This window comes from Sceloporus undulatus, chromosome 2 (assembly GCF_019175285.1).
Source record: "Sceloporus undulatus isolate JIND9_A2432 ecotype Alabama chromosome 2, SceUnd_v1.1, whole genome shotgun sequence".
Classification (NCBI taxonomy): Eukaryota; Metazoa; Chordata; class Lepidosauria; order Squamata; family Phrynosomatidae; genus Sceloporus; species Sceloporus undulatus.
In genome coordinates, this window is record NC_056523.1 from 252,535,220 (window position 1) to 252,557,286 (window position 22,067).

At 38.9% G+C, this 22,067-nt stretch overlaps 1 protein-coding gene across 2 annotated transcripts in view; it reads left to right on the plus strand.

Moving 5' to 3' along the window:
* The window catches only part of LOC121922612 (aminopeptidase O (putative)), a 228,779-nt gene that overhangs the window by 188,905 nt on the left and 17,807 nt on the right, over nucleotides 1-22,067 (plus strand). The window contains exon 13 of one of the 2 annotated variants that reach the window (XR_006102196.1): nucleotides 11,244-11,299. Coding sequence is in view for 1 of the 2 variants with exons in the window: in XM_042452230.1 (XP_042308164.1) it covers nucleotides 11,244-11,360 (117 nt within the window). In the remaining variant the exon portion in view is untranslated. Of the gene's footprint in view, nucleotides 1-11,243; nucleotides 11,361-22,067 lie in introns of those variants that run through there. The other variant, XM_042452230.1, reaches the window with a different exon arrangement.

The following is a 22,067-nucleotide window of genomic DNA, read 5'->3' on the forward strand; positions in this document are numbered from 1 at the left end:
TTTTTTAAACTGTATTTTATTATTTTAACAAGAAATCTATTTAACATTGTAATTATTTTATTTTATTTTAATGTATCACTTTTCTATGTTTTTAATTGTACTGTTCCTTTAATGTTCTGATTTTTAACTTTGTTAGTCACCCCGATTGTTCTCAGAGGGGCGGGATACAAATTATTATTATTATTATTATTATTATTATTATTATTATTATTATTAATGTTTTGAGCAGCTCTGGGTCCCAGTTAGGGAAAGAGTGGGATACCAATAAATATAAATTGTTTTTGACCCCTGGGAGCACCAGGGGGCTTCCAGACATGCTGGAAATGCCCTACACACCCATGGAGTGCATTTGGGGATATCCTGGAGCAAAAAACATTTTTGAAAAGAAAAATAGAAAACTTTTTTAAACCATTGGGGCCATAAAAATGACCCTGAAGGCCGTATGCAGCCAGTAGACCACACTATTCTCACTCCTGTTCTAAACAACTGCTAAAGGTGATGAAGTCAGGGTCTTTTGTTCCACCTGACCTGAACTTGAACTAATATTTTATTACTTTTTCAACTCGTATCCTGCCTTTCTTCCACAAAAAGCGGTTGCCCGACTCGGCGGGCTGACCGCTTTGCCACTAGACGCAGTGAACGACTACAAGCCCCAGAGTGCTCTGGGGCTTGCCCCAGCTCCTTATTGGTGCGTGGGGTGAAAGGGAGGCCCTTCTGCCCCACGATGGGAGCTGGGCTCAGTGACCGGGAGTTCCGGTCCTCCAGGGCAGATGATTGGTTCTGCGGGCCTGGAGGAGGAGTCTCCTGGTCAGGTGGTACTGAGGGCGGGGCTTAGGCCTATATAGGTCGTGCTACCAGCCCAGGCCCTTAGTCGGTGCTTGGCTCTGGATGTTTAGGAGCCAAGCAGGAAGGGGGGAGGAGCAGAGCCTTCTCCCACCCACCCACCACTTGGGTTTGGTTTTTTTGTCACAACTTTGGGGCGGCAGCATAGGCCAGGATCTGCACGGTGTGGTACCAGGGCTACGGAGCTCTGGTTTGGGAGTCAGTCGGGACCCGGGGGCAAATAGGGCAGGCGTATGGCCATTGCGAGGGCCATAACGCGAGAGCACCTCCCGGTGACTAGGGGCTTAGCAAATATGTGAACACATGGCAGAGATGCGGTCATACGGTGTTCCTTAGCTCCTAGGTCATCCCAATGCCTGGTGGGTGCCAGGTTGTGGTTAATCAGAAAAACGTGGGGTTGTTTGATTTCGCAGATCCTGACCTCATGCTTTGTGCCAACCCTACCAATGGTTTGCTTAATAAAGTTGTGGCCTTTCCTCCAACACGGTCTCCTGTGGTTATTCGGCAGCAGCATCTGAGGCAAATGGGACTATCCATTTAAGAAGAATAAGTACAGTTCAAACAGAACCTGAATAAAAGGCTAAAAGATTTAAAATACCATTTCTGTGTGACCTTTCTTATCTATATACTATTCCATAAAAGCATAATAGTGCAGTCCCATTGATGTCTATTCATAAATAATTTCAATTTAGTTCAGTGGGACTTGCTCTTAGGTATAAGGTATATATGTATAGGGTTGTTAATCTGTCAAAACTGGTATAAGAAGCTATAAAATGAAAACCACTAGGAGCCATCAATATTAACTGACATTTTTGCAGTGGCTGAAGGGGTATGGCTTCAGATGACAAGTAGTGTCTTTATGTGAGTATCTGTATCTTCAAATTGCCTGTCAACTTATGGTGACCTCATGAATTTTGTACAGCTTTCTTAGGCAAATAATACTCAGAGATGGTTTTGCCAGTTCCTTCTTTGGAAATATAAGCTACAGCACCTAGTATTCCCTGATGTTCCCTCTTCTAAGTATTAACCAGGGCTGATCCTATTTAACTTTCAAGATCAAATGGGATTTCATGTCTTTGGGGTATTTAGACCAGTGTCTTTAAATATGGTTATAAAAATCTGTTCTTCATAGAGGGCCAGGTAAATATGATTTGGTAACTTCATTTCCCTACCTTTATTATTTTGCGTGTGGTATCCTGATGAGGACTGAAGGTGCTTCAGGGGGCATAGACAGTTTACTGCAGTATACAATTTTTATTGTTAGAACATTTTTATTGTTACGTTTTTATCTGTGAGCCACCTTGGGTCCCATTCTGGGAGAAAGGTGGCATAATAACCAAAGAAATCAAATGTATCTGTATGTTTGTTAAAGATTAATTTTACCAGTCCTTCTCTTAAAGTCACCAATGCTTTTATTAAAATATATGTTTGTCCCTGAAGGAGAAATGCTTGCTTGTCCATGGAAGAATAGAGCACAGATGAAAAGAGAAGCATTCAGGAACATCATGTGAAATATATTGTTGCAAGGTCTTTGTAAATGTGTTTGGTATTAAGTTAAAAACAGCAATTTGAATTCTTAGTAATATTTAATTTCCCTAGATTTCTGTCCTTGTGAAGAGAAACAATTGTTTTAAGAATGTTTTCATTTAATTGTAGCTAGCAGAAAACAAGCCTGAAGGCAGAGGGACAATGCAGAGTTTATGGCTAGAGAGAGTCTAGCATTCCCTCCACCCCACTGCCTTTTATTCTTTCTGGTTTGGCTCCGAGTGCAGGCTGTGAGAGATACCCTGAACCTATAAAACCCTGTTTCTTGGTCCAGTAGTATTGCTTTCTTATCTGTGTTTAATGAGGAAGCTCAGTCTAAAGAAAGCCATTCACTATCAAAGCGTCAGGTTGTCTCTCTTCCCGCCCTCCTCCTCCCCACCTCCACCCCTTCATCTTTTCATTCTTTTCAAAAAGGAGTAGGAAGGCATTCTGTTTTACTTTGGGAAATCTTGTAAAAAAATAATAATACTTGAGAGCGTTTTGCACAAACACCCCTTTAAGAAGGGAGGAGGCGCTTGATCCTGTTGTGTCTCTGAAAGTAGAAGGCTTCTCTTTGTAATATTCAAAGGTCAAATTCTCCAATTCTGTTTTGGGACTTGTTTGTGTTGAGTTTTAGCCAACATTCTCCAGTACACAGTAGTGAACTTTAAAAGAAAAAAAGTCCTTCACTCCCCACACCCAACTGCTGTTTTTCATCAGCATAAACAGTTCCTTGCCATAATAACATTGACAAATATAGCAGAGAACCAGTTTCTGGGAGAATTGACTCCCCATGCATTTCTTAACCATTTTTGGGAAGAATTGATCTATCTGTATATGTAGGAGAGAGAGGCAGTAGCTGTAAATTGAAGTGACATCATATGTATTACTCCCATTGATCCACTTTTAGACTACAGCCAGGATAAAAGGAAATGGCATCAGGGAGGAAGTATGCTCATTTAGGCACAGATCCCAGTGTGATAATGGAGTAATAATAGAAATCACGCCGCCGTCAATTGGTTGCTGCATTAGTCCAGGGCACATTTCCCCTTTGAGGAGGCTTTCAATGACTTCATTCAAGTGCGGACTGTAGCAAATGGGATATTCAGCATACCAGCTGTACTCCTTTAGTGATTTGTGTCCTGGCTTAGGGGTGTAGCGCCAGTAGTCATGCTGTTGGATGCTCAAGTGCATATATCTGTGTCACATTTTTATGGCTGTGGAAGGTCAGTAGTCAAATGTTTCAATGACATTTCTTTCTAGCATGAATTGTGGACCTGCCTTTTATGACATTATGCTAATACAGAGTTGACAAATAGTTTCTTTTAGGGTGGGTGGTCTTTTGGGATGAAAGGCCAGTGACCTTCTGAAAAACAGTGAGAACACTTTGGAGAAGGGAACAGTGATTTTCACTTTGCTTTTTATGAGTTACTCAGATAGAATAATTCGGGGGTAAATTGTCTGAGAATGTTTTCTTTTTTTAAAAAAAATCTTGCTTTCATCAAACCTCAGAACTATTGACTGTTTAGAACAAAACAGAAAGGAATTATTTGGGCACTTCAGATGTGAGCTTGTTGCAGATAAGTTACAAAGACATATATCTCACTTCTTACAAATTATATAAACATAAATTCTGTATTTCTAGAGCTCATGCTTATGCACAACTGTATAGTAACAATTTGTTGTTTTGGTTCTTCCTTTTGATTTGATTCTTTCTCTTCATTATTATTATTATTATTATTATTATTATTATTATTATTATTATTATTATTATTATCAAACACTGCACTTATATAAATAGATTTGGAATTACTGACTTGGTAGTGGAAACTTCAAAAGACTATGTGTGCATGTTTGATTCCACAAAGAAACACAGCACAATTCCACATGTGCTGCCTGTATCACAGTAACGATGATTTAAAACCTTAATAGTTGCAGTCAACTTTAAAGACTAAAGAGTCTAATAAGAGTTACCATTTCAGGGGAAATGGCTTTTTAGCTGGCATATGGTACAGTACTTTAGAACATTACAAGATACTTCAGTGTGCTCTATCACAGCATAATAATTTATTTCCTCTCTCTAGTAGGCTCACTTGAAAGAACATTTGGCACAAACAATCATGGGAAAATGACTCTATTTTTTATAGAATAAAGATGGGGTAGGCGTAGAAATATCTGCTTCACATTGTGTCTCAGTAAAACACATGTCTCATACCGGCAGAGGCCGCTGTATTTGTATCCCTCACATTCCTACTTTTAAAAAATTGTCTGATTTTGTTAAATTTGTAGACGGCTTCCACTCCAACACTTTTGAAAAATCTCCATTGCAAAGATCCACTCCAAATCAAGAGGTTTAATCTTGTGCCAGAATATGACATATATAAAACTCCCAGCAGCATAACAACTTCCTAATTAACTTTGATGTCAGAGAAGTAGTTTAGCCAAAGCATACACTTCCATTTCCAGAAAGCAACCCTGATGGTTTGTTGCAGCAAAAATAGCAGAGTCCTGTAGAATCTTAAAGATTAACATGTTTACTGTGGTATAAGCTTTTGAAAGTGTTCCATTGGTGGTTTTCCCCCTTATATAACAGTACTTTCAGAGCTGCTATATGGAGCTGAGATACAGAGTCATATTGTATCTTTTGAAGCAAACAGTGCTTCGTTGCCATCCCACTTCTTCCCAGGTCGAACTACTTTTCAACAGGTGTAACTTAATCGGGCCTAGTAGGAAACACAGGCACTTAGACTGCTGATAGAAAATTGTGTGTACTTTCTTTTGAGGTAGTAAATTATTTCAAAAATGGTCTCCAGAATCATAGACTCAAAGCACTACACCATGCTGGCTATTTTCAGTGAAACAAATACAGTGGATCCTCCGCATACGTGGTCTTTTTATAGGCGGCTTTGAGCATAGGCGCTCAAAGCCGCTGGCGCGCGTGGGGCGGCACGTCCCATTCAATTGAATGGGCATGCGCACCCGTTGCGCCTGCCGCGCCGCCGCGCATGAGCCCCATTGTTTTCAATGGGGCTCGAGCATAGGCGGAAATCGCCATACGCGGCGGGATCCGGAACGGATCCCCCACGTATGGCGAGGTTCCACTGTATATCTAATTGAAAAAAAGAGCTGGGTATTTGTAAAGTGTGTGTTCTTAATGTACAATTTGTTTATTTCTAAATTAGGCTGTAAAGTGAGTATAAAACCTATAGTGGTTAAAATCAACATTTGTGTTCTCTTCTGCTTTTTATTTGTTATTAATTATATTCACATGTAGCATGACTTGTGTGAGAGAGTATCTTGAGATTGTTAAAAGTGCACCTTACGTGTCTTTTATGAAAACAGTCCAAGTTTGCCCTCAGTTAAATACTTACAGCATTGCTTGCTTCTGTAAGTGATTAAAATATCTTAAAATAAGAATTATTGTTTGCAAAATTGGGAGTTTGATGTTCTGCACATTACATACACACACTAATGTAGTTCATATTGTAGAAGAATGAAAGGAAAGGCATGCATGTTTTAAAATCAAAATTTTGGGTAATTGCTTTTCAATAAAACTTTGTTGCCTTTATAAGTTCCTGGCTTCTGGGCCTATATTAAAGCATTCATGTTAGAACTTCTGTCTGAGTCCAAACTAGAGTACATGCATTAAATTAATGGAACTTAACATGATTCTTGACCTAACAAGTCCCCACTAATTCAGTGGTCCTATTATAGCTGGGGCTAGTAGGTGGATTTAGGTCAGAGTCTTTTGTAAATTTATTAATCACTCCATGCCCCTCAGTATATCTGCCACTATTTACTCTTATTCAAGTAAATTCAAAGTGTTGTGGTGTCCATGAAAGGCAGGAAGGATCTTACTTTGTTGTCCAGCCTAGCTAGGTGTTCTATAGTTGTTCATATGCTAAAACCTTATGCAACACAATGCACAAATATATGAAGCTCCGGGAGGTAAATCAAGGACATGCAATTATGTTGCTTCTACATTTCTCTGCTTCTCTTAGCTAGATCTTTAATGAACTTTTAAACAATTGCTCCTTGTGTGTTTAATGTATACCGTCTGTGCCAAAGATGCATTTCAAAAGAAACCACAACTACCCTCCAGTTACTAAATCTCTTGTGCTGTTTCCTTTAGTAGGCAGAACCTAAAAAGAAAGATGTGACATTTATTAGACATTGTTATGTAACATTTGAAATGGGCTTTACTTACTAAAGTGGACAGTCATTTCCCAGAAGTCCTTCCTGATTTTTAACCGATACTCCCTTCCCAGGTGATGTTACAGTGAAGTGAGTGAGCTGAGAGCAGGAAAATGAATGTGGCTATATTTAACACTTGTTCAGGTTTCTTTTTGTTTTGCATTAAAAAATAAATTTCTCTATAAATTACTTTATGATCCTAGACATGATTACAAAGAAGGAAGTTTCACTGAGTTTTCACTGGAGCTTAATGCCCTAGTAAAGAGACTTAAGATTGCCATTTTAGACACTTGCTTAATGTGTAAATGTGTACTGGTATATCTGAGGAATATACTTTAAGTGTAATCATCATACTAAATATTGCTACATAAATCCTAGCAGTCAAGGTCAGTTTCACATGACCACTTTGGCTCATAACTTCCTGTGAAAATCAAGGCTGTGATGAGACAAGTTGCTTCAGTCCATGACAAACCTGTCACATTTGTGCACCACAATATTTAATTTGACTTTTGGCATTGGTAAGCTTGTTGAAATGTATGGTGGCATGCACATGGAAGAAGCTCATCTTAGACTGTGGCAGCTGGAAATCGGGGGGGCTGGGATTCTCAGGCAGCTGCCATGTGCTGAAATAGTTGTGTAAATTGTCCCTTAGAAAGGACATACAAAGACTCAAAATAACTGCTAATTTTGCAGTCTGTACCCATTTATGCCCATTATTAAAGAACTCTTGGAGCCTTTGAGGGGACCAGCTAAGCAGGGGTTACTCAGTACATGACTGCAGATTACAAAATCAATGGGAAATTAGTATTTATTTGGAAACTAGATGCTTGAGACATGAAGTCATCCTTTCTTCATGGCACGCTAGTGCATTTTAGCTGATGAGAGTTTGTGGTAGTTTAAATAGATGGTTTGAAATGTCTGATAAGGTGTAACTCGGGAAGCCAGCCAATTATTATTATTATTATTATTATTATTATTATTATTATTGTAACAGCTTTTTAAAAAATATGTAAGAGACTGGTAATTAAATAAAAAACCGATGAGGACTGTTGGATAGACAAATGAAAAGAAATCTGCCAAATGTTGGTCCCATAGGAAATGCATCATCTTTTACAAATGAGCAGTCTGTTCTGCTTGGTACATTCAAGGAGTGTAGGTGTGCTTTGCATTTGGGTGACTCCTGAAGGTAATCTGGCTGATGCATTAACAAACTGAGGGAATGTCCACACTGAAGTGGCCCAAATATGAATTCGAATAGACCTGAAGATTTGTTAGCAAAGAGACCCAAAAATTGAGATAGTGTGCCTCCACAACCTGAAATGTTTCTCCCCAAGGTCTCCTGATAAGGAGAACAGACAAGTGTGTGTGTGAGAGAGAGAACAGTTTTGTGCCTGGAATTTCTTGCTCCTAATCAGACTGAATGGTTTAACTAGGTTTACTAAATTTAACTACAGTTCTTCAATCACTGTGCTTTAGGGATGCAGAATATTGAAGTAATACATTGCAAGACTGATTCCAGTGCTTTTTGTTAGTTTCTCTCAAGAGAAGGAATTTTTGTGGAGTCTGTGGGAACACTCTCTCTCTCTCTCTCTCTCTCTCTCTCTCTCTGTGTGTGTGTGTGTGTGTGTGTGTGTGTGTGTAGGATTCTGTATTTGCTTGGAAAATGCTGGGTGTTCCAGCCCATCTGCCTCTGCCATAGTATGTTCAATTTTCCCTGTCCACCCCATCCTATTTCATTTTCTGGCCCAATTCAGAAGGGATCTAAAAACCCTTCTATTTCGTATCGCATTCCCCGAATGAGGCTCCAGCTGACCTCTCTCCCTCCATCGACGGCAAGATGGATGGCTGATTGGGGTTTTATAGTGTTTTAATTGGTGCTGTGTATTTATTTTATGTGTATTAATTTCCTTTTGTATGTATTTGGTTATTGGTATGTTCACCGCCCTGATCTATGGAAGGGCGGTATATAAATAAAATTTTTATTTATTATTATTTTTATTTAATTTGATGCTAAATATGCAGAAAACAAAACAAAAGTCAGACAAGGGTATGCCAAGAATCTGGAAAGTGGGCCCTGTGTTTAGATTTATTTTGGATATTTAATGGATTTAACAGTTAGGAGTTCCAACTGTGCTTCTGCTCTTAAAAGGAACCTGATTCTGTTAAATGGCATTATGTTTACAGTAGTAGCGGAACTGTGGATAGGTTAATCTGAGCATCTGCACTTAATGCAGTCAGCTTAAGTTCTCAGACAATCAGTCAGTGTTCTTTTTTTCTTTTTCTTTTGCCTGAAATTTTACCCTGATACTAAAATAAAATAGTCCAAGTTTGGTTGCAGTAGGAAAAATCCTCCCACTGAAAGATCTGTGAGCGTTTCAGCAGTTGGTTTTCAGATGTGATAAAATGGGATTACTGAGGAATACCAAGCTTCTGTTATGCATACTCTGGGCCCTTGGTATCCGCTAGGGTTTGGTTCCAGGACCCCCCATGGATACCACAATCCGTGGATGCTCAAGTCCCATTAAATACAACGGATAGTAAAATGGTTTCCCTTATATAAAACAGCAAAATCAAGTTTTGTTTTGTTTTGTTTTGATTAATTTTATTTGTTAATTTATTTATTTATTTATTAGTATTTTAAGCCATGGGTGCATGAATCTGTGGATAAAGAAGCCATGGATATGGAGGGCCAACTGTACCATCCTAGATTATGTCCACACATATCCTTCCTTTTTTGTGATATGGAGGTCATTTTCAGTAAATTATTTAGTTTTCCATCTCATAAAAACAGAATAAATACTCACTATGGGCTTGTCTGCACTGGCCAAAAACCCTGGACTCACCCCCGATACCCAGTGCAGTGAGTCCTCACAACTTAGGGCCCGAACAGTCAGGCCAAAATAAAGCTGATTTGAGTCACTTTGGAGGTAGGCTGTTTAAATAAATAAAGCATAATAATAATAATAATAATAATAATAATAATAATAATAATAATAATAAATGACACACACATCTTAAGAGGCCAGAAGCTCCACCAAAGCCCCGCTCCAGTCCTTAGGACTGGAGCATGGCTTTGACACACCTTCCAGCATCTTAGGATGCATGCATCATTTAAACAGCATACCTCCAAAGTGACCCAAAGCAGCTTTATTTTGGCCTGTCTTTTTGGACCCTTAATAATGCTGTTTACTCTGGAGTTTCCACAAAAATGACAGTGATGGCCAGGCTGTTGAAGAGAGTTACTTGGCTGTTAAGGCAAGGTGGCAGTGGCATCAGCGGCAGTGAGGGGAATAGGCCAGCAGGGGCAATGTGTCCATCTAGACATGTTTGACCCACATTATGTCAATCTGGCACAGTTCTGGAACATAATATTCTGGATTAATGGGGCCAGTGTAGATGAACCTTGTGTCAGCCATTCTGTAGTAGTTGTTGTTTTTTTACCTACTTGTAATTAAAATCTTTGGGGGTTTCCTGCTGCATATACAGTAAGAATGCAATGCTTTGTATACTTACCTAGGACTGAGACTTGCTTCAGAATAAATATGTATAGGATTGTACCATGAAAGGGACAAATGAAGATATAGACAGGCATACACAAACTTCACAAAATGTTACGTTGCTGATTCATTTTTGAATGAGGATTTTGCACTAGGAATATGCTGTCTGCTTGTGTCTGATGCCCAGTCTGTATTTTTCAGGAATGCAAAGCGATCGTAACAGTGACAAATCCTAGTTGTAGTTCTGTGGTCTTATATTTGTTTGTGCCACCAAAAAGTGATTGAGGGCCAAAACACATAGCAGAAATAATCCAATCTGAGAGCACTAACTGCCCTGGCTCAGTACTAGAGAATCCTGGGAATTGTAGTTTTCTTGTGGCACCAGAGCTCTCTGACAGAGAAGACTAAATGTCTCACAGAACTACAGTTCCCAGAATTCCCTAGCATTGAGCCAGGGCAGTTAAAGCAGTCATCTGCAGTGTATTTTGGACCTTAGTATAACTTCTATTTTTGTTTCTACCTCTGTTAAGCTAGAGTCAGTTTGTTTTCCATAAAGCATGGAGACCCATAAACTCTAATAACTTTTCATTGCTTTAAGTATGGTATTGATCTTATCTAAATATACAATAGGAAACCATGGTAAATTAGTCTTTAATAGCTTATGGGGAGAAGTCTTTTAGAGTACAGTCAGTAGTGTACAGGTTTTCAGCGGTGATGAACTAGATATAAGTGTTTCCTAACCTTTGGTTCTCCAGATATTTCAGACTTCAGCTTTCATAATTCCTGACTGTTGATCAAGTTGGCTAAGGCTTCTGGGATCTGAAGTCTAAAACAAATGGGGAACTAAAGACTGGGAACCTATGGATTAAAATATACTGTTCCCTTATTTCATTCAAGATATTACTATATGTGTTGTTTCAGACTAGTCACTATTTAGTCCAGCTTTCACTAGTCAGATAGTGATGATGATAAGAGGAAATGAAGGAGTGCATACACCCATCATCCCCATCCCCAAATCCCTCCTGGTCTGTTGGACTCCAGTTCTCATAATCCCATAGGGGTTGTAGTCCAGCACATCTGGAAGACATCCAGTTTGGAAAGGTTTGTCTAGCAAATTTTACACTTCAGCAGAAAGGGCAGATTCAGACATCTATGTATTCACACATGCTATTTGTTTTCTTTCAGCTTTCCCCAGACCAGCTAGTATTACTTCTGGAGTACCTCTTGGAAGAGAAGACATTATGTTCAAAAATGTTGGAGTGCTTACAGAAAACGTATTACCTCCGTGAGCAGGATGCAGAGGTAATCTAGTTGCAAACATAGTGAGTTTATCAACTAAGCAAATAAACAGATTATGAGAAAAGCTAGCATTCTATTGGATTCAAGATTATAAAGTTCTTTATTTTTTAATCCATAAAAAAATTCTTAATCTGTTTTGAAGGCAGTAGAGATAAACCATTGATTGCACTTAGTTGCATTGTATTGATTCTGTGCTATATCTGTTGATGTTATTATGGCAAGGTTACATCCTTTTTTCAGAAATTGCTTCTTTGGACCAAAATAAGGAGCAAGGCAACCCTCCCCATTATTCATAGTAGAACCATGTCCACTGAGGGATTGCGGGAACATTGGAGAAGTCATTTTTAGTAATTGTATATTTGCTCATAAATTATCTAGTAATTACATGCTTTTAGTGCTTAACTGCATATTTCTGGGGTCCAGAACAAATTTGTCAGAAGTGTTGTTTGTTTTTCATTTATCTATTTGCTTATAATAGTTATTGATGTGATCCAGATCACTTGGGAAAGTGAGCCCAGTTGCCCTTCTGAAACAGTGTGTTTCCCACATGGTGGCTGTGAAGACATCAGAAGCTTCTGTTTTGGATTAATAAATTTAGTAATCTGCAGCCTAAACTGTGACTAATCTTAACTGTGGCTAATGAAAACAGACCACCTTCATAAACTATGATCTTGAGTTGCCTTGTTTCCACTATTCCAGTTCAGAATGTGTACCACTGATGTTGTGATGTCTTAAGATGAACATAGTGGAGCAGCAAAGCACATGCATCCAGGGGAAACCAAGCTCATTCTCATAATTCTGACTAACTATTTTACATTACATCTGAATCAGCCAAGTGATTTTGCCCCAGAGGATTTGCCCATATTCTGTGCATTTCACTTTGTGCTTCCTTCAGTAGTATGTGCAGCTTGAATGGGACAATAGGAGGAGCTCAGGTAGTGCCTAGGATGTTACAGTATATGCAGGATCTTTGGAGATCAGAACAGTCAATAGATAATAGAAACTCTTCCATTTAGAATGGTCTGCTTTTTCCAAACAAATATTCAGAGTAATGTGGCAATGGTATATAATAGCACTACCTTTCTTGCGGTAGCTGTGCTGCTAGTAGGATCTTCAGTGTCAGACAGGCTTTTGCTAAGGAGCCAAACTAAATTTGTCAAATGGCTACTGGGCAGCAGAGGTAGTGGAGGATGACATGGTTGGGGGATGTCTCAGTGACAACAGCAGTGGTTCCTTCATTAACTTTTGAATGTTGTTTACTATGAGAACCCTATAATGAGACAATCCAACAAATGTGGCGGTACTTGAAGTATATTTCAGCATGTATTTCTTTGTTGTTAATATGGTGTTCCAAATGCCAGATTTATTTTTAATTAGCCTTGAAACACAGTTTGCTATTTATAGGAATTACGATATATTTAGAATATATTTTAATCACACACGAATACCAAAGAAATGTCAGGACTTCTATATCTGGAAGAGAAATAACTGAGGAGGTAGGATCAAAGCAGTGCCCTTCTGTGGCACTTTCAAGCGAGCGAACCTAGGCCTGAGAGATTTTTTACTTCCCACCAATACTTTTTTCCCTTCCTTATATAAGTTGAGACAAGTGTATTCTAGTGGACTTATATGTACTTTTGGCCTTTGAAATAAAGTCACAATCTCTGGAAAAAATGTTACCTCAGCTTTATCTTGCAAGGTGAAATCAAGGGCTTAGATAGACCCATTAAAAAGGACAACCAAGATAACATTACCATTAGCATTTCTGCAGCTACTGGAGGGAATGTTGGTTTATGTACTGCCTTCTTTCTAAACAAGAAACTTTCCATGTCTCCAAATACAGTAAGTGCCTTACATATTATTTTAAATTGTAATAGCAACTTCTGGGATTCCAGACTAACTTTTTATCGCAAAGATTTTAATAATATTCAGGCACATATAGTTATGCATTAAAACTACTTAATATCCCTTCTTTGTGCTTGTAGTAGCCCCAGTACACACACAGTTACCAGGGAGTAGCCCTTACACATACACACTTACCAGAGAAACTTACTTCTGTGTAAAACATGCTTAGGATTCCTCCATAAAACAATCAGTTTCATTTGATGTGGGAAAGACTACAGATTGTAAAATCAAAATAAAGTTATTAATAGTAAAATTTTAGGTAGAATATTTTGTGTACTTAATTTTGCAATCATAGAGAAATCATGTAGGCATGAGTAATTGGTAATTGTTAAATTGCTTTAAATTATTGTCAGATGTTGAATAAATTGTTACATTTGTGTTCTTTCTGGTGCAACTGTTATGATAACTGTACAGACTGATGTAGATACAGATAAGTTTGGCTGAATAGCCTATAAGTGATTTTTAGCAGGGACAGGTAAGACATTCATATGCCTCATGCGTGTAGAAATTCTTCTTGTTACGTGACTTCAGGTCAGGTATGAATTATCGCAACCCTATCCTAGGGGTGTTTTTTTTGGGGGGGGGGTTGTTTGTTCTTGTTTTTTTGCAAGAGTTTCTCAGAGGGGCTTTACCACTGTCTTCCTCTAAGGCTGAAAGAGTATGGCTTGCCTAAGGTTATCCAGTGGGTTTCTGTGACTGAGCAGGGATTTTAATTATGGTCTTCCAGAATCCTAGTCCAAAACACAAATCACTATAGCACACCAGCTCTCATTGTCTGTTTAGTGAATCTTATATGAAAAAACAACAACATATGAGTTCTTTGATGTCAGTAGCACCCATGAAGCTCCAAGGCGAAGCTGGACATGACCTATATAGCCTAAATGTTTAAAGGGCGCAGTCCTTAAAAGCCGCAGTTTTTAACATCTTGGTAGTTGTATGAACATGGAAAACAAAATTTGAGAAACTAAAAACATTTGGGTTAATGGAATATAATTATATCTTGTTGTTTTCCCTTATTTGTTGTCCTGGACAAATAATGGAGACAGACGTGAAAATGAGTCCAACAGAACAATCCATGCAGATGTAGTCAGAAATAACTCCCAGTGTTTTCATTCGGGCTCACTGTCATGCATGATAGTAGCCCCTGACTTCTTTTTGCAAGAGTGGAGGATCCCTCCCCCCCCCAGCCCCATTTGTCATGGTCTGGGACCAGGTGTTTGGTTGTTGTTTGTTTGTTTGTTTGTTTGTTTTAGGGTTTTTTAGCTTAGGTATCTTGTCTGCTTTGAAGCATCCTTACAGCTTTATTGTAAGAATCCTAATATCTTAAATGGTAATGAAATTCACAAACTGCACTGCCTGTAACTATTTTTTGGAACACATTTTCCCCTTCCTGTCTGCTGATGCCCACCAGTTCTGTCTGGTACATTGGAAGTATAAGTTTTGCTCCAGCCACAACTAGTTTGACCATTGGTATAATTCATTATATCTATCTGCTGGACGGATTGTTCCTGGGAACTTTTTGGTGCTGGTTCTTCTGTTTCAAAGATGGGTTGAATTCAGAACTGAATTAAATCTCCAAAGCAAATTTGATGGAGCTATCCTGGACATGTTTTGTCAAAAGACAACCCACTTGCATGCCTAGTAGAGCTTATTGCTCAATGGATGTTTGGGATGGCAATTCTAATTGTGTGTGTGTGTGTGTGTGTGTGTGTGTGTGTGTATCTAGAGTTAATGTAAATGAGCTGCTGTGCAGTTTCTGCATATCTTACCAAACATGAGGGGTCCAAAGCTTACACATGGAGGAGCTGAATTGGGTCATACCAGTTGAGAAGATTTTGTCATTATTCAGTTTCCTCACCCTTGCCACTAACAAAATTCAGCTGCATTTTGAAAACTGAATATGAAATAAGGTAAAACATAGGAATACCTCAAATAAAAAAAGAGTTCATGTATCCCTGGGCATTACTACTTTAACAGAAAAATTGGTTCCAGAGGCAAAAAAATAACATGGAAAGAATATGGAAATGTCATACACCACAAAAAAAGAAGAGCATGATTCACCAAACCTTTTATCCAAAACTAACAACAACATGCACATGTGAAATGAAGCAGCCAGATCCCATAAACCTTGCATAATTAAACAAAGCCACTTTGAGCCTTTTGTGAACCATTTGGAAACTTTTTCCAAAATGCATCCAGGGATGAGGTTTTATTTCACCAGCCTCTATCTTTCTTATGACTTCCATTTGGTGACTTAAAGATGTATGTTTTTAATATGTTGGGTTTTCTTTGCAAAATTGTTATCTTTTTGTGCAAAACCCAGTATTTTTTCCTCCCACCCAAGTGTGGATATTTGGAAACACTGGCTGGTTAGTCCCAACTAGAGTCGACCCATTCAATGAATTGGTGAATTGTAAGTGGACATATAGATAAATCTCCCATTGATTCAATAGGTCTAGTTTAGGTAGGACTACCAACAGAATTCAGGTAACTGTTCTTTACATGAAAAATGGGGGGCTTTGCACAATCCCCCCCCCCAATATATTTCTCTGTAATTTCCTGAAACTCTTTGGAATGTGCAAATTTCAGGTCAGAGTGATGCAAAAATACTAGCATTCCTCCTAGAGTAGGGAGAAAACTCCAAAAAAAATGTGTCCATGCAAGGGAGGATGGAATAATCAAATACAGTGGGCCCTCCACATTCGCTTGGAGTTAGGGGCACAGGACCCCCATAAAAGTGAGAAAACCAGAAATAAAAACCTACTATTTTTTCACCTGAAAGAACACCTCTCTCCGAATCTTTAGGTCCTCAGTTTCAACTCTATGACCAACTCCTGTCAGATGTTGACCACAAAATTGCACTGGCGGATCTACAGATGCCTAGGGAAATGTTTTCTCCAGGCATCTCTAGGCTCTCCAGAGTGACTCTATGGTCATCCTTTGGCAGACCCAGAGATTCCTAGAGGGAACATATTAATCAAATCTGAATAATAAAATCCACAAAAGTCAAAGTTTCAAATGTGAAGGGCCAACTGTATTTCCACCCTTTTCTACACATATGGCTGAGAAGGAGTCCTAGCTGATATTCTGGAGATTTGCTGCTCATGTATGTTGATAATATAAAACTAGATGGATCAGTGTAGCTACAATGTGGCTTTCTTTGTTAAGAGAATATGTTTGTTCCTAACTAACTAAGTAGCTTCATTGAAGCCAATGGGAGTTAATCACATCTAATGTTAACGGAATCACATAACTACTTGTACACATTGGTCTGACTGAGTGTAAAGCAGTTCCTGTGTTTATTCTGAATTGTACCTTTTCATATTGTGTTGTTTTTAGAAGTCAGTGAACTGATGTTCTGTATTATACAGGGTTTCACCCTTTTTTTTTCTTTAAACCCTCCTCTAAAAGGCACTCAGGTATGTTATGGACCCATGCAGCTATCTGCTCCCCTTTCTGTTTTGTTCTTGCATGTTTGCTCCCAGAAGATCAGAAGTCTTGGGTGTTGGAGGGTCCTGTTAGAGCTATAGGACTCAAGTGGTTATGTCCTTGTCCTTGTGGGACCAGGTGCCACAAGTGAAAATCTATGCATGATATATATAGACATTATGAAAAGTGGTGGTAGTGGAGTGAGGAACAATTGGGCTTCTCAAGGGAAGAAATCCCAAAATATTAGTATTGCAGCTGAAAAGGTTGAGTCTCATGTGCACTCCAGCCATACCTCTGACAGCAGTTGGCCATGGATTTGGTCTCACTGAAGATCTTAACAGAATTATTATATTGTAATGTGGGCAGGTAGCATGCTCTACATATTATTTTCTAAATAATCCAGAGAGCTAAAGAGAATAACGTTGAACACCGATGATGAGTTTGAGGTTGAAAAGAGTAGTTTTCCAGTGCTGAAATGGATCTATAAAAGTAATTTGCAAATTTTAAAGTGTGTATTATTTCTGTGGCACGTCATTTCCCCCAAGTGATGAAAATCTGTCATCATTAGCCTTGGTGCTTCTGCAGATTGTTTGAGCGCACCATCCACTAAATGTTCTATATGAATCCCCTTAGTCAGTGCTACCTACAAAATAAAATTGGCTCTTGAATTAATGTCCCTTTCCTTCCTGTATATATTCCTGAGTTACCTTTTAAAAAGTCTTCACAGCAGATGGAAAGATACTTCACTCAGTTTCAGAGGTTGGTTAATAGTGTCCAGTTTCATGATGTGCAGAGCATGGCAAGATCATTGGTGGAAGTGAATGGGCTGAAGAAATGTAAGTGCTTTTGCAGAAAATGTGAGAATTCAAACGTAATATATCATGTCTATTAGTATGTATGTACCCATTCTCATACAACGAAGCCATTATACATACCCCTCTGAAATGGTGAAATCTTATTTAACAGACCAGAATGAAGTTACATTACTGCAAACCACATAGAGCTCTCAGCTTCTTTTAAAAAAAGAAAAATTATGTGTGGAAGAAAAGTTCTGTCCATTTCCCAAACCATGAAAACTCTGGCATGCATACAAGAACATGTTACCACAAAGCAATACCTCTCTGTTTACCAACCAAGCATACTGCTTTTTAAGTTAAGCCGTGTCTTGTCTGACCTACCTAGCTGGTTTTCAGATTGACACCAAGCTACATTAAGCACAAACACACTACCATACCATACCTCTTTGGACACATATGATGTTTTACAGTTGAAAGAAAGTCATGGCTATATTGCCAAATACAACAAGGAGGTTTATTTCTTGGCAAAATCCACTTGTCCATACAGTCCAAGAATACTCCTGCAACCTTCAAGAAAAATGAATCTGCCAGCCCACGTGGATGCAGGCCCCTGGAAGCATTGTGTTGGGGATGCAGCAACCACACACCGTGACCCCAACCCGGTGTAAAAAGGAGCCGTGAAACGCAGCTCCTATTTGCACCATTGAAGGGGCGCCATAAGTGTCCTGGCATGGCATTATGATGTCCCTCTGCGCAGTGCCATTTGGGCACTGTGCACAAGGGACGTCATCATGGCATGCACTGTCTGGACAGGCGCGTGCCAAGATGGCAGCCGGGCACCGATAGTAGGGCTTTGAGTGTGTAAACATTCAGTCTGACCTGAGCCCTAGTTCGCTTGCAGACTGGCACAAAGTGCGGGTTTGTACAGGCTCTTAGATCACTAAAAAAACCAACCCTAAATACCACCCAAAACCCACTTCTGCTTCTCAAAACATTGTCCCTGCCACCTTCTCTGTTTCTTTCCTTGTGTGAGAAATTAAGTTTATTAGCTTGGTCAAGGTCATATTGGATTGCAGAGCAAAATACCTGAGTGCTTAGTATCGGATTGTTGTAAATCATTGGGGGAAATATCTCTAAGAATTCTTATCAGCCACCTGTGTCTTGTAGATAGGGCATCCACATGTTGACCTGAGCTAAGGAAAGGCAAAAAGCTGGCTCTAATAGGGCCCATAAGCTATAAATTAATGGCTCTTCAAAAAAAGGTGGCAGACAAAATGAAATATTGTCTATACATATGTTAAATGTTGTGTGGGGAATAGTGCTCCTTTTTAAAGAGAGATTCATATTTTAATAGGGCTATTCTAAAAAGTTTCCCTATTTCAGAAACATAATTATATATACCCTTGTATTAATTTCACAAAGTAATTTTAATGGCGCTTTTAAGTGAACCTTAGTTCTTTGTTTCTTTATGTGCATAGGAGATGTTTGTACTGCACAAAGCTTTTCTGGTTTCAGCTCATAATCTTCCATACATAATAATGGAGCAATTGTGGGAGAGGTCTAACAAATTCAAACATGAATCTTATATAATAATCCAAACTTCAGATTTTTCCAGGTGAAGCTTTTTAGCACACAAACTTCAGATTCTTCCAGGTGAAGCTTTTTAGCCTTGGTCACTGAATTTATGTCAGGTCCAGACAGCATAGTCTTCTGCTTCTAAGTCCTTCCCTTGCTGTCTCACCACCCTGCCTTCCACACAAAATCTGTTAAGAAGAAAAAGACAGAACAGCTGCATGCTAACTTTTATTGGCTGCACACAGAGTGATCTGTCTGGAAGTGTCGTTGATTTCTGAAAACCTGACATTTCAATGTAGTGAGTGAGTCCTAAAGGTAAATGTTTGTTAGGCAGTGTGGCCTCAAAGTGCAGAACTCTTTTAAAAATGCTTTCAGAGGACAATTCTCTATTGAAAGACATCTTCTCTTTAAAGAGCATGCAATCCAAGAGTAGGATCCAGTCCTGTTGGTGGTATAGCAGAGGCCAGTGGAAGTGAGCAGTCTTCCCTTCTCCCTGTAGCCCCTGTGCATCCCAGAAACCTACTACAGAGGGTTGAAGAAAGTCTGGGGGAAGATCCAAGGTCTGCAGCAGAGAAGGAAAGGACATTTCATTGTGCAGAGACAGTATATACAACACAGGTTTTGTGACCCTTTCCCAGATTGTTCTTTTTTACTCACTAAAAGACAGATGAATTTTCTCTCCTAAAAGCCCCCTTGTACTACTTAACATTTTAAAAAACCTGTCTCTCAAAAGCAGAAATTGATTTCTAGCCACTTCTGGGGCCCTTTCACACTATGCAGTTATAGAGCAATGCTTCAATGGCAACATCCTATGGAATCCTGGGATTTGCACTTTAGGGAGGGGCATTTAGAATTCGCAGGGAGCCCTGGTGGCACAGTGGTAAGATGCTTGTACTTCCGCCACAAGGTTGTGAATTGGGTCCCAGCGGCTCCAAGATCCACTCAACCTTGCATCATTCCGTAAGTCCCCAAAATGAGTATATGGGGGCAATTAGCTTACACATTGTAAATTGCTTAGGGAGTGCTTAGTTCACTGATAAGCTGTTGAGTCCTCCAGAGGACTCCAGTGGACCTCAGTAGATGACGTGATTGCTTAACATCTGGCTACAGAAGACATAAACAGACGAGTCCGATGTCCTCTCCTCTTGTTCTCCTCAGGCATGAATGACCATGGGAGCGGCAATATGGTATTTCAGAGGTGGTAAATGGCTTAGTGTAGTGTAGCCATGCAGAACTACTGTGCTATGCTGCTGAGCCATGCAACATTGGAGTCATTATCTTTTTCAGTTCAGTTGACTATTCCAGAGCAGATTTAGCATTACTAGAAATTTTACTGAGCTAAAATTCTACTTCAGGGAAACGCACCATTTTTTTTAAAAAAAACAAGGCAACCAAAAACTAAGTAGAAGCCAATAGAAAAATATACTCCAAGACCAGAGTTTGGAAAAATTACTTTTCAAATGTTCCATTAATTTAGTAGAAAATATTAAAGATATATATCTGATAGTTAAAACGCCCAGTTATGCCTGTTCCAGGTATTTCTACATTCATTTCAAGCATAAGGAAATAGCTAGAATATCTTGGAACGATTTTACTAACTTCATTTGATGCTGAACAGAAACTGGGAGGGGAGTTGAATGTATCTCTTGTTTGAATGATACCCTCCTAGACCCCTTTACAAAAGGGTACACAGTGATTCACAGTTGGTGAGAATGAATTTTAATCAGATCCCTCCCCCCCCCATCCATCCTCACATGGCTTAGAACCAGGATGGATTGGCATGCACATTTCAGTGCAATTTCTTTAATTTGTCAAGAATAACTACATAGAACTATACTCAGTTCAGTGAGAAATGTTTGCCCCACAAGGAATGAAGTCTCCAGTGAAGTATAACAAGGTGGAGTACTGGCATAATATTTTGAGGTTTTGGGGTATCTTCCCTCCTCACTACCACCAGGGGCATAGGTATGGGGGGCAAAATGGGGACAGTGCCCCTCAAATAAGAATATGGCTTCCCAATAAATTTTTTATCTCAACACCAGATTTGTAGCATTGGAGTAACTTAAAATTTCACTTAGGGGTTTAGATGTATTCTTTAGACATTGTCCAAAAAAGGACAGCTAAAGTAACTAGGAAAATGCAAATGTAGGAGTTTGGGGTGTGAGCAATTTTCAGTTTTGATCTATCATCTGTAGGACCAATTCAATTTCAGTAAATAATAAAAAAAATTATATTTTGGAGCCAGACTTTGTGCACTTAAAACTCATAGGGAAAACCCAGAGGTTTTCAAATTCAGAGAGACAATAACAAATTGTCTTGATAGGGCACTTGGTATAAAGTGACCGTATTTCAGCCAAGAAGCTTTACCCCTTGGCAGTGATGTCACTTCTGGTTTTTTGAAAAATATTATTTGGCCAAATCTGACTAATGAAAATGTTAGTCTTAATGTGATTCTGATCAGCAAAACAGTAGTAGTGATAGTAAAACATCTTCTGAGGTGATTACATTAATGTTATTTATTAAAAATATTTTAACTTCTACTTCATCCTTATGTTTACACAATATAATTAAGTTCATCATGCAGCAAATGATAAATAAGTAAAAAGCCACTTAATAATTTTAATTGCACTACTAAACATCTCTCTGGCTAGTTTGCAAATGAACAGCATACTCAATCCCTGTTAGTATCTTTAAGGTTGGAGGATTGTGTCAAGTTTATTACTGAATTTGCATGAGGGTAGCAATATAGTTTAGACATTCCAATCATGGAAAAGTTAGGGGGACTGTATCAGTTGAAGATGGACTCATTCAGTATACAATCCCTGTAACCTGAATAGCTGAGAGCAGCATGTGTGAAGCAGTCCTTTGTTAAGAACTGTACCCTATTTATACTGAGAAAACCTTCCACAGTTTTCAGTTTATATTTTATAGGAACTTGCATTTTTTTGTCATTTGAAATTCTTCAGACTTTAGAGTTGTTGTCTCTCAGCATCTTTCAAATTAA